Source organism: Nyctereutes procyonoides, unplaced genomic scaffold (genome assembly GCF_905146905.1).
Source record: "Nyctereutes procyonoides isolate TBG_1078 unplaced genomic scaffold, NYPRO_anot_genome, whole genome shotgun sequence".
In the NCBI taxonomy this organism is placed as follows: domain Eukaryota; kingdom Metazoa; phylum Chordata; class Mammalia; order Carnivora; family Canidae; genus Nyctereutes; species Nyctereutes procyonoides.
In genome coordinates this window covers 39,397,943-39,410,599 of record NW_026575131.1, presented here as the reverse complement: position 1 = coordinate 39,410,599, position 12,657 = coordinate 39,397,943, and the positions used below count along the sequence as shown (strand labels likewise).

General features: G+C 41.7%; 1 protein-coding gene across 4 annotated transcripts in view; it reads left to right on the top strand.

The window, feature by feature from the left end:
- Nucleotides 1–12,657, top strand: part of RBM6 (RNA binding motif protein 6) — a 123,079-nt gene that overhangs the window by 90,256 nt on the left and 20,166 nt on the right. For 3 of the 4 annotated variants that reach the window (XM_055342911.1, XM_055342913.1, XM_055342912.1), the window contains one exon: nucleotides 7,089–7,163. In XM_055342911.1, coding sequence (XP_055198886.1) covers nucleotides 7,089–7,163 — 75 coding nt within the window. Of the gene's footprint in view, nucleotides 1–6,059; nucleotides 6,157–7,088; nucleotides 7,164–12,657 lie in introns of those variants that run through there. The other variant, XM_055342914.1, reaches the window with a different exon arrangement.

Genomic DNA, 12,657 nt, shown 5'->3' with positions numbered 1-12,657 from the left:
TAAGAACTGTTTGGAAATAATGATTAACCAGACAAATCTTGACTGAAGTCCTTATCAACATTGGATGAAATACTGCTTTAAAACATACAGGGATCCCTGGGTGGCACAGCGGTTTAGCGCCTGCCTTTGGCCCAGGGCGCGATCCTGGAGACCCGAGATCGAATCCCACGTCAGGCTCCCGGTGCATGGAGCCTGCTTCTCCTTCTGCCTGTGTCTCTGCCTCTCTCTCTCTCTCTCTCTCTCTCTCTCTCTGTGACTATCATAAATAAATAATAATTAAAAAAATTTTTTTTAAAAAATAAAACATACAAAATTGGGGTGCCTGGGTGGCGCAGTCATTTAAGTGACTGACTCTTGATTTCAGCTCAGGTTTGATGTCATGAAATCGACCCCCATATTGGGCTCTACACTTAGCACTGAATCTGCTTCAGATTCTCTCTCTCTCTCTCTCTCTCTCTCTCTCTCTCTGCTGCTCCTGCTCATGCTGACTCTCTCTCAAACAAGTAAATCTTAAAAAAAAAAAAAAGTATTACAAAATTAAAGCAAACTGAAAGCTTTCAAAAATATTTGCATTTTAGTGGTTCACATTTATTCATTTTAAGTATTAATAGCTGGATTTTATAATTCTTTTTTAACTCTTATTTTTTAAAGAATATTTATGAGGGGATCCCTGGGTGGCGCAGCGGTTTAGCGCCTGTCTTTGGCCCAGGGCGCGATCCTGGAGACCCGGGATCGAATCCCATGTCGGGCTCCCGGTGCATGGAGCCTGCTTCTCCCTCTGCCTATGTCTCTGCCTCTCTCTCTCTCTCTCACTGTGTGCCTATCATAAATAAATGAAATTTTAAAAAAATTTAAAAAAAGATTATTTATGAATGATTGAATGAATAAGAAAGAAAGAAAGAAAAGAAGAAAAAAGAAAAAGAAAAGAAAAGAAAGGAAAGACACAGAAAGAGAGGCAGAGACATAGGGAAAGGGAGAAGCAGGCTCAGTCAGGACTTGATCTCAGGACCCTGGGATCAAACCCCAGCCAAAGACAGATGCTCAACCACTGAGCCACCCAGGTGCCCTTAATTCTTTAAATTCAGTTTAGTTAATATCTACTGTATCATTTGTTTCAGAGGAATCCTGTTACAGTAAGATGTTTGTAGTGAAGAAATTTACTGAGTGCTTCATTTACCTGATCTCTGATAGAACCTCACCTTCTCACAGGGAAAGAAAAGACTTTTGGCAGTTTTGATTATTTACTTCTTTCCTTACTCAGTTGTTTGTTTATATTTTGCCTCTTTGGTTTTGACTCCAGTGACTCAGAATGGGAGAATTTTGTGGATCCCCTGGTAGACAAGTCTTCTCGGGGCTAAATTGATGAAATTAACCTCCAAGACTATAGGTTTTTTTATTTTGGGGTTTTTTTTTCCTCATAATAAGAGGCATTTTGTGGAAGAACTGAGATGTTATTTTAAAATACACCAAAGACTGGCAGGAAGTGGTGGTGGAGGGGGTGGAATATATTCTCAGCACCAGCTACCTTTGAAATAATCAAATTGCTTATGTTAGAGCCTGGTCTAGAGTGTATTGTGTTCCTGGAGCAGAGTTCATCTTGAGACCCTGACTCTGGCCAGCTCTAAGTCTCGTGGCTTGGGCTGAGTAAAACACAAACCAGCCATACTGCTTCAGAGAGCACAAATAAGGTTTTAGCAAGAAGCTGGTTATGTCCTCTTAGGAAACGACAGATAAACTGGTCAGGTAGTGAAAAATATTATTTTTTAAATATTTTACTTATTTATTAGAGAGAATGAGCACAAGCAGTGGGAGGAGCAGAGGGAGAGGGAAAAGCAGGCTCCTCACTGAGCTGGGAGCCCAACATGGGGCTCAATCCCAGGAGCCTGGGATCATGATCTGAGTCAAAGGCAGATGTTGAACTAACTGAGATACCCAGGCTCCCTGTGAAAAATATTAAGGAACATTTTAGAAAAAAATGTTTGTGCTTTTATCTAGACCAGAAAAGATACCAAGATGAAGTATCAGCTGAGAATGCAGTGTCTCCTTGCCCCTCAACTTTAAATTGGACCCTGAAGTGGGATTCTATTTCCAAGTGGAGATCCCATCAGGACCTCTAAAAAACAAAGAGAAGAAAAGCCAATCTAACAGAGGGTATAGAGATCACTGGACAGAGTTACTACAGAGTTGTCACAGAAGATTCCGTGTGCTTCCCTTAGGATTTCTTCCTCTACTCTTCTCCTTCCTTCCTCTACTCTTTTCCTTTCATTTTAGTTTGGGCCTTTGGAAATACTGATTTTTAGGGGATCCCTCGGTGGCGCAGCGGTTTGGCGCCTGTCTTTGGCCCAGGGCGCGATCCTGGAGACCCGGGATCGAATCCCACGTCAGGTTCCCGGTGCATGGAGCCTGCTTCTCCCTCTGCCTGTGTCTCTGCCTCTCTCTCTCTCTCTGTGACTATCATAAATAAATAAAAATTAAAAAAAAATTAAAAAAAAAAAAAAAGGAAATACTGATTTTTATAAAATGTTTGAACTATAGCATATCCTTGCACCAGAAAGAATGAGCCTGGCTGCTTTTGCAAAAGATTTCTATAAACACTACCCTTTTATACTAATAGGAATGATATACATCCATTTTAAACCTCTTACTTGATTCCTCTCGCTTTATTCTTTCTGCAGATACATTTGATTGTTGGGTTGTTGAAACTGCTGGTAGCGGCTACTTACCAGCTCTCTTTGTGTGAGGCACTGTGCCTTAAAGTAATTGTGCTTTGAGAACACAAAGACCACTTGAGCAGGCGGGGGGGATTGGCAGCTCTATCAGTAAGTAGGGCTTGTATGACAGTCTCTCTAAAAAATCCCACGGGACCATTGCCTGCAAATTTCTTTAGATTTCACATTATGCATCTTTTATCAGAAGCCACTTCTTTGGTGTGGCAGCTATTAGAGTTGGCTGGCTCCCTGGATGTGTAAAACAAAAGCAGTATGGTGAAAAGAAAGCATGACTTTTGGTCCTGTATGTATTGCTAAGTAGCTCTGTAATCTTGGGCAGACTGTACCATGTATCCCACCACACTTTCCCATGTGGAAATGAGGTTTTAATATGCCCTACTTGTGAGGATTGAGCAAGGTGACATTTGTGAAGAATGTCTTTGTAAACTATAATTGCCTTATGAATAAAGATTACTATCTCTGATAAACAGTACCACTTCTCAGCCACCAGTAACCTGATTCTCCCATCCTGTGTTTGGAAGAAGCACAAATCTACGAGGAGGGATTGCTGATGTTTCACTGTGAGTTGTATTCACAAGGCTCACATACTTTCTCCCTGCTTTTTGATCCTTTCTGTCTCTCTCCATGCTTCAGTGGTATGACCTCTTCTGTCACACAGCAACCGTGCTCTCAGTACAAAATGTGACTATGACCATGCCTGTTTTGGGAGATTGTCAATGAACATGCCTAGCTGCTGGCCATAATTGTTCTTCCCTTCCCATCTGGTCTTGTCTCCCCAGAACCTTAAGAAAGGATTCTTGAGGTTTGGTTTTGAGCCAGCTGGACCAAGTGGTAGAGTTGTAATTCTCTGACCCAAGTCCTTTTCGCAGGTTGACAGTCACAAAATGAAGTTATGAAATCTCCAGGAGCAGCAGCTGAAAAGGGAAATGGAAATGTGGATGTTGAGTTCAGCAGCCCTGAGACCCAGAGTGTGCTCCTCTCTAGTGTCCCTGAGGTGGAGAGTTAGGTCTTGACTTGCTTTACTGTTCAAGAATGCAGTGATCTCTAGCTTTTTGCAGCTTTACAGTAAGACTCCTTGGGATATACTCAGGAGCACCTATGTGTGACTTTGTCAGTTTTGGCATTAGGCTTGGGAGATAAATTTTAGCAGGTTTTGATCTAACTTAAGCCCAGTCTAACACTCCTGAGAAAGGAGGTGTCTTTGGTTTTATCTTCAAATGTATGTTGCCTCTTTAGGAGGCAGACCTGGTTAATCAGACTTGTGATCTTCATGGTACCTTCGCTTTAGTAGCTTAATAACCCAATAATTCAAATGATGACTAAAAATCCCAATGAGTAGAGGTGGTAGATACTAGACATTTAAAAGTGGACAGCCAAGAATGATGAAATCATTTATTAATGACCTATACTTATTAATTTCTTACTTATTAATATCTACTTATCCAACTCCCTGCAATTTGCTTCTCTTAGGAGACACTGGCAGATGTTTACCCTATGAAATCTGAAGAAAGGGCCTGGCCAGCATAGGGAAGGACATAGTGTATGTCACCCCTGTGCTTGGGATATCTGGGCAGCCTATATGTGATAGCAGCTGGGGAATCAAATCATAGATAAACCTGAGGGTTCTCATTCAAGTGATTTCTCTTTCTGTTTATTCTTAATAAAACAACTGACTGTTCTTCAACAGTGATATTATAACTATTTCATATTCTTCAGCAATGGTCTCCTTTGGCAGCCTTATGTCTAGCCATGTGCAGGTTGAAAAGAAAGAGTCATCATAGCTGTAGGGGACTCTGAGGAATTGGAAATAATGCCTTTGTAATACATAAAGGGAAGGCATCATCTCAAAGTTGATATGCTAATGAGCACTCCTGGCAGAAGTTTCCTACCCTGGAGGAAAATCATCCATGGTTCCTGGGGTAGCATATTTGTTACCCGAGAAGTATAAAGACTCTTTGCCTTAGAAATTCCTGAGTCTACTGACACTTCCAAGTGGTGAAATCAAAATTTGCAAATAACTGTATTTGCAGTAGTGCCTTATTCCTTTGGCACTGTTTACTTTTCAAATAGCAACCCACACGTTTTGTGGACAGGGTGTACAGATGCACACTATGACAGCAGTACCTCCCTCTAGAGCCACTGTGTGCTAAGCACTCCAGTCTCCCAGGGATAGTTGGATCCATTTAGTCTTTCGTTCCTTCCATAAAGCGCTTATTAAGTTTATTTTCTGTACCAAATATTGCACTTGATACTGATAATAAAAGGCCAGCAAGATTTAGCCGAGACACTAAGATCTGGCCCAGGAATTGCCAACTAACACTAAGTGCTTTTGTAAAGATACAGGTTCTAATGTGTGGTGACCATTTCCTATGAAAACTTAGTCTTTTAGTAGATCGAAATGGGCTGTGAAATATTACCTGACAAGTGAATGAGGTGAAGTGAGTGGCTTTTTGACTGGTCTAGTCTCACCTGCTGATGCTGGTCCTTTTTTAGCACTTAGGAGTCAAAATACACTTATCAAGCCCTCACTATATTCCATGCTTAGCTCTTTACATGTATTAATTTACTGAATCTTCGAAACCATCTTATGAAATACGTACTGTTATCCTTACTTTACAAACGAGGAAACTGAAGCACATGGAAGTTAATAAGGTCCTTGTTGAAGGTCATGAGGTGGAGGCAAGATTCAAATTTATGGAATCTGACCCAGAGTTCATGTTCTTAAATAATGTGATAAACTGCCTTTAGGCAGAAGGGTACCATCCTGACTAATGTCCTGTATGGTAGAGCTTGGCAGAGTGATAGTCCCCTGACCTCCCTGCCTGCAGAGTTCTTCTCTTTCCTGGATTGGTTTCTGAGAGCAGATTGCTTGTCCTTAATACAGAGCAGGAGTTGATGAATTCAGTAGGAGGTCCCTTATTTACAGCCTCACATGTGAATCTGGCTCTGCCTTTCACCATCTGGGTGACCTTGACTCTGAGCACGTTTCCTCATCTGTAAAGTGGAGATAATGTGATTTTATGGGATCACTCAGGGGATTCAACAAGATCGCATTAACAGTTTCTGGCTCTGAGTAAGCACTTAATAAACGTTAGCAAGTTTTTATTATCATCGTCTTCTGGCCTTGAGAACAAACCAAGAAACAATTTCTCAGAGACCAGATTCTAAGACTTAGGTAGGTGGGCAGATTTCCTTTGGTTTTGACAAGACAATAATTTTATTCTGTATATTTCTCTTGACTTTTTTGGTGTGAAAAGCAGAGAGGTAAAGCATTATTTGACAGATGTATGGATTCAAGCAAGAAACTGAGGTCCATTTGCAAAGAAATGCCTTGTAGAACTCAGAGCCCTGTCTGAGGAGACACAGAGGACCCTAGAGGGCGGAGAATGAACACAGCGCAGGGGCTAGTTCCAGAGTCGCATCCTCGGTTAGTTCACTTACCAGTGTGGGTGAGGGTCTCTTGTCAGTAGGCAGAGATTTTTTTCTCCTCTGCTCTAACACGTATCTGCTGGCTAGTGTTTATTAAACAAACCTTACTTTTTCTTGGTGTGAAATAGAATTTGTGACTTTTCCAAAAGGCAAAGGAGCTCTGTAACTGCAAGCTTATTGAGCCTCTTCCCCCACCTGTTCCTGTGCCAGACTTCCCCATGGTGCTTATTTGCTAAAGGTTGCTCCTCAGATCTCATGGCTAGCTCACTCTGTAGGCTCCAAGCCAGAGTGATACTGCCGCCAGCACCTCTGCTGCCACCATCAGCCATTCAGGCTCCTGCCATAAGGATGTGACCTGCCGTGAAGCTTTCACCTTTCTCCTTCCTACCTGTCGTCGGGGTTGTACCTCTTTTTCCTGGCACTTTTGCCATGCAGCCAGTGTTCCAAAGAAAGTTTTCAGACACCACAGTTAAAAGCCCTACCTACCTCTCCAAGGAGATTTGAGTTAGCCATGGAAAAGAAGATAACTGAGAGGGCTCCTGTGCCTCTGTGCTGCAGAAGGAAGACTTTGCTTCTTGATAGTGTGCTAGCTCCGAGTCAGGTTGGGGGACTTGCTGGGACTCTCAGAAGTGCACTACATGGTCCCTGGAGAAGTAGATTCGGCCTAACCTGCCCAAGGACAGCACCCTGACCCACAAGAACCAAGGCTGAAGACTGATTCTACCTTCTCCCACGCCCTTTCCCTAAGCTTAAGCTTGCTCTGCCACACTACCCCAAGTCTGTGGCTTAAAATAGCCATTTCCTTTTGTCGATAAATAGGTTCACTCTGTAAAATATTTCAGCTTGGGGACTGGAAAGGCTCTCTGTGCCTTCCTGTCTCTCTCTTCCTCTGGGGGTTGATTTTGATGGCTTCTGTCTTTGTCTTCACAGGGAACTCTAATGATCCATGACAAAGAGGTCACCCTTGAGTATATACCAGGGCCGGATTTTTGGTACTGCAAACGGGTAAGTGCCAAGAATTCCATTCCTTAGAAGTCAGGATCCAGCTGCACAGCTCCCCCATGTCTCCAGTGTTCCCTGGTAGTATGCATTGCCAAGGGCAGAGCTCTTTTACCTTAGTTCACTTCAGATGAAGTCAGGGCAAAGTAAGCTACCATTCATATTTCCCAGCTGCTGCGTGTGGCCATAGAGGGTTCTGGGCCTGTTGGAGGCACTATCTCAAGGGACATACGCCTTGCTTTTCAATTGGTTATGAACTGAAAGAATAACAACACGTTGACTTCTAATTTCTCCCTAGTTAACCCTTCCTGGAGGTGGTTACAGGGGATTAGTATTCGGGGAGGTTGGTTCTGTGAGAGATATACATTTTTTGGATATTAAAGTGTTTCCAAGGATATAGAACTTCAGGTACCGTGACATTTTACCTGTGTTATGCTCCAATAGTTTTCTAGAATGGCATATTTAAAGATTTTAGGCTATACTCTTTTTAAGATTTTATTTATGAGCGAGAAAGCGTAGGCAAGAGGGCAGGCCAAAGGGAGAAGCAGACTCCTTGCAGAGCAGGGAGCCAATACGGTGCTGAGTACCAGGACCCTGGGATCATGACTTGAGCTGAAGGCAATCGCTTAACTAATTGGGCCACCCAGGCTCCCATAGGTTATACTCTTATTGTTAAGTCCAGCCAGCTTGCAAATGAGCATGAAAATAAAATTTGTCATTTTTCATTGCTGCTACTTTGTTTCAAAAATAATTACAAAAATTTATAAAGTTTCTGAACCATGATTCATTAAAAGTTCATCATAGAACTTGATAAAATTCAGTAAAAACTTTAGCTTGACATTTTAATAATCTCAATGAAATATAATTTGTATAGCTGTGGTTGTCATTAACCAAAGCACTCATATTTCATGGATATACTACCTTGACTGTATCATTTTAGGAAAACATTTAACTTTTTAAAAAATTGTGATAAAATACAAATAACAGTAAATGTATTGTTTTAACCATTTTAAAATATATAATTTGGTGGCATTAGGTACATTCACAGTGTTGTACAGCTATCACTACCATCTAGTTCTAGAACTTTCCATCATCGCAAAAGGAAACACTGTATTTACTGAGCATTTACTCCTTATTCTCCTTTCCCTCATTTCCTAATAAACCACTAATCTGCTTTCTATATCTGTGGATTTGCCTATTCTAGACATTTCATGTAAGTGGAGTCACAGAACATGTGACCTTTTGTGTCTCCCCTTCAGTCACTTGCATGTTGTCAAAGGTTATCCATGTTGTAGTGTGTATCAGTCATTCATTTTTATGGCTGAATAATATATGGCTCTACCACATTTTATTTATCCATTCATCAGTTTATGGACATTTGGGTTGTTGGCACCTCTTGAAAAAATAAGACTGCTAGGACTATTCATTCATGTACAAATTTTTGCTTGAACATACATTTTCAGTTCCATTGAGTATATACCAAAGGAATTGTCAGGTCATATGGTACTTTTATGTTTTAACTCTTTGAGGAATCACCAGATTGTTTTCCATAGACAGCAGCTACACCATTTTACATACCCACCAGCAATGTATGAGTGTTCTAATTTCTGCACATGTTTGGCAGCGTTTGTAATTTTAACCCTTTAAAAATTTTTTTTGTTTTTAAGTAATCTCTACACCCATCGTGGGGTTCAAATTCACAACCTCAAGATCAAGAGTTGCACACTTATCAACTGAGCCAGCTAGGCCACTCCAACCCTTTTTTGTAATAGCCATTCTAATGGGTATAAAATAGTATCTCGTGATTTTAATTTGCATCTCCCTAAGTGATAAATGATGTTGAGCATCTTTTTTTTTTTTATCATTCTTTTATGTGCTTGTTTCCACTTTTATATCTTTCTGCAGAAATGTTTATTCAAGTCCTTTGCCCATTTTTATTTGGGTTGTTTGTTAAGTTCTTTATACATTCTGAGCCTTTATCAGATAGGTGATTTGCAATTATTTTCTCCCATTCTGTAGGTTGTCTTTTACTTTCTGAGTTTTTTTGCACAAAAATTAATTTTAATAAAGTCCAGTTCAACTATTTTTTTCTTTTGATGCTGGTCTTTTGGTGTCAGGAAACCATTACCAAATCCAAGGTGATGAAGATTTACCCCTGTGTGTTTTTTTTTTTTTTAAGATTTTATTTATTCATGAGAGACATGCACAGAGAGGCAGAGACACAGGCAGAGGGAGAAGCGGGCTCCATGCAGGGAGCCTGACGCAGGACTCGATCCCGGGTCTCCAGGGTCAGGCCCTGGACTGAAGGTGGCACTAAACTGCTGAGCCACCACTGAAGGTGGCGCTAAACCGCTGAGCCACCCACGCCGCCCCTTACCCCTGTGTTTTCTTCTTAGAATTTTAAGTTTGGGCTTTTATATTTAGACATTTGATCTGTTTTGAGTTAATTTTTGCTTGTGCTGAGAGGTAAGGGTACAGCTTCATTCTTTGGCAGGTGGGTATCCACTTGTCCAAGGACCATTTGTTGAATTAACTATTCTTTTCCCATTGAATGGTCTTGTACCCTTGTTGGAAAGCAGTTGACCAGAGGTCTGTAGGTTTATTTCTATAGACTTTCAGTTTTATTCTGTTGATCTATATATATATTTTTAAGATTTTATTTATTCATTAGACACACACACACGGGGGAGAGGGGGTGCGCGTGCAGAGACGTAGAGAGAGAAGCAGGCTTCTCACAGGAAGCCAGATGTAGGACCCCATCCCCCAGACCCGGGATCACGCCCTGAGCCAAAGGCAGACACTCAACTGCTGAGCCACCCAGGCATCCCTGTTGATCTATATTTTTATCCTTATGTCAGTGCATGCTGTTTGATTATTGTAGCTTTGTATTAAGTTTAGAAATTAGTTCGGGACACCTGGGTGGCTCAGCAGTTGAGCATCTGCCTTTGACTTGGGATGTGATCCCCAGGTCCAGGGATTAAGTCCCACATCAGGCTTCCTGCACGGAGCCTGCTTCTCCCTCTGCCTGTATCTTTGCCTCTCTCTCTCTCTCTCTCTCTCTCTCTCTCTCTCTCTCTCTCTATCTCTCATGAATAAATAAAATCTTTAAAAAAAAAAGGCTTTGAAATTAGTATGTCTTTCAAATTTGTTCTTTTTAAAAGTTGTTTTGAATGTCTTTTGCAATTCCATATAAGTTTCAGGATCAGCTTTGCCTTTCTACAAAAAGACCATTAGGATTTTGATAACATTTAACATTTTAATAGTGATTGCCTTCTATGTTTTGTGATTATGGGTGGGTAATTTTGCCCCTATCTTATAGTTTCCCTATCAGCTATAATGCACATGTATTGTTTATTTTATAATCAGGGATGGAGGGAGCTAGCATTAAAGGAACAATTTGGAATACGATTTTTTAAAAGATTATTTGCTTTCGAGAACGAGAGTGAGCACGTGAGCAGGGGGAGGGGCAGAGGTAGAAGGACATCTCAGATCATGACCTGAACTGAAACCAAGAGTTAAACACTCTACTGACTGAGTCACCCAGGCGCCCCAAACTGTCTGTTTTCTGTTAACTGGCAGAAAGCAAATGTTGATATCTGATGTCAAAATTATATGGCTATTGCCAAAGCTGTTGTCTAAAAGAACAGAATGGGAATGCCTTGATGGCTCAGCGGTTGAGCATCTGCCTTTGGCTCTGGGAGTGATCCTAAAGTTCCAAGATTGAGTCCCACCTTGGCTCCCTGCATGGAGCCTGCTTCTCCCTCTGCCTATGTCTCTGCCTCTCTCTTTCTGTGTCTCTCATGAATAAATAAAATCTTCATAAAAAATAAAAAGTAAAAAAAAAAAAAGCAGAATGGCTTGATTATATTGTCCCCTAAGATGACAAGCCACTTGCTTAGCTGACTCAGGGATACTTGTAGTAATTTCTGCCCTTTTTTGGAAAGGATTGAGGTACCAGCCCTGCATATGTGACCTTTGGCCTGATGTGGAATGCACCACCTTAAAAAATATATGTAGCAGTATTATTTGTAATGGCTCAGAAGTGGAAACAGCAAAATATCCATCAACTGATGAATGGATAGACAACATGTGGTACAGCCATACAGTGGAATGCTGTTTGGCAATTAAAAGGAATGAAGTGGGGCAGCCTGGTTGGCTCAGCGGTTTAGTGCTGCCTTCAGCCCAGGGCCTGATCCTGGAGGCCTGGGATGGAGTCCCATGTCGGGCTCCCTGCATGGAGCCTGCTTCTCCCTCTGCCTGTGTCTCTGCCTCTCTCTGTATGTGTCTCTCATGAATAAATAAAATCTTAAAAAAGGGGGGGGGGAATGAAGTGAGGCACCCTGGCGGTGCAGTTAAGTCTCCAACTCTTGGCTCAGGTCATGATCTTGAAGTCTCATGAGATTGAGCCCTGCATCGAGCTCTGTGCTCAGCACAGAGTTTGCTTGAGATTCCCTCTCTCCCTCTGCCCCTCCTGCTCATACTCTCTCACAAATAAACTAGATAGATAGATAGATAGATAGATAGATAGATAGATAGATAGATAGATAGGAAAGAGTACTGCAACATGCTAAGACAGGGATAAACTTTGAAAACATTATGCCAGACACAAAATACCTTCTATTGCACTATTCCATAGGGCTGATGGCAGGAATGGGAAATGACTCCATCAGGTTTCTTTTGGGCTGATGAAAATGTTCTAAAGTTAGATTATGGTGTTGAGGGGCAGCCTGGGGGCTCCGAGGTTTAGCGCCACCTTCAGCCCAGGGCATGATCCTGGAGACCCTGGGTCGAGTCCCACGTCGGGCTCCCTGCATGAAGCCTGCTTCTCCCTCTGCCTGTGTCTCTGCTTCTTTCTGTCTCTCTCTTTCTGTGTGTGTGTGTCTCTTATGAATAAATAAATAAAATCTTAAAAAAAAAAAATTATGGTGTTGATTGCACTCCTACTTATACTGGAAATCATTAGGAGCACCTGGGTGGCTTATTAGTTGGTTAAGCATCTGACTCTTGATTTCGGCTCAGGTGTTGATCTCAGGGTTATGAGATCAAGCCTCACCTCAGGCTCCACGCTCAGTGTGGAACTCTGCTTGAGTTTCTCTCCCTCTCGATCTATCCCCCTGCCCTTCCCCCCCTCAAATAAATACATCTTAAAAAAAAATTCAGCATTTGAAATAGGTGAACATTATGGTACTTAAACCAAGGTTAGGATGCTGACTCCACCACTTAAAACTCTTCTGTAGTAACAATCAGCCTCCAAATCCCAGTGACTTAAATTGACAGACATATTCTTTATTTAAGTTACATGTTTGGAAGTACATGTTACATGTTTGAGTCATTGCTTCAGTTCTGCTCCATGGCCTCTCATTCAGAGACCCAGCTAGAACGAGTAGTCCCAGTGTGGCACTGCTATCCCCCCTGAATAAGGGAGAGAATAAGAGGCTTGTTCTTCCAAGCAATGGCTCTTAGATCTTCTACCAGGCCCCTACAAGTCATGTTCACTCAC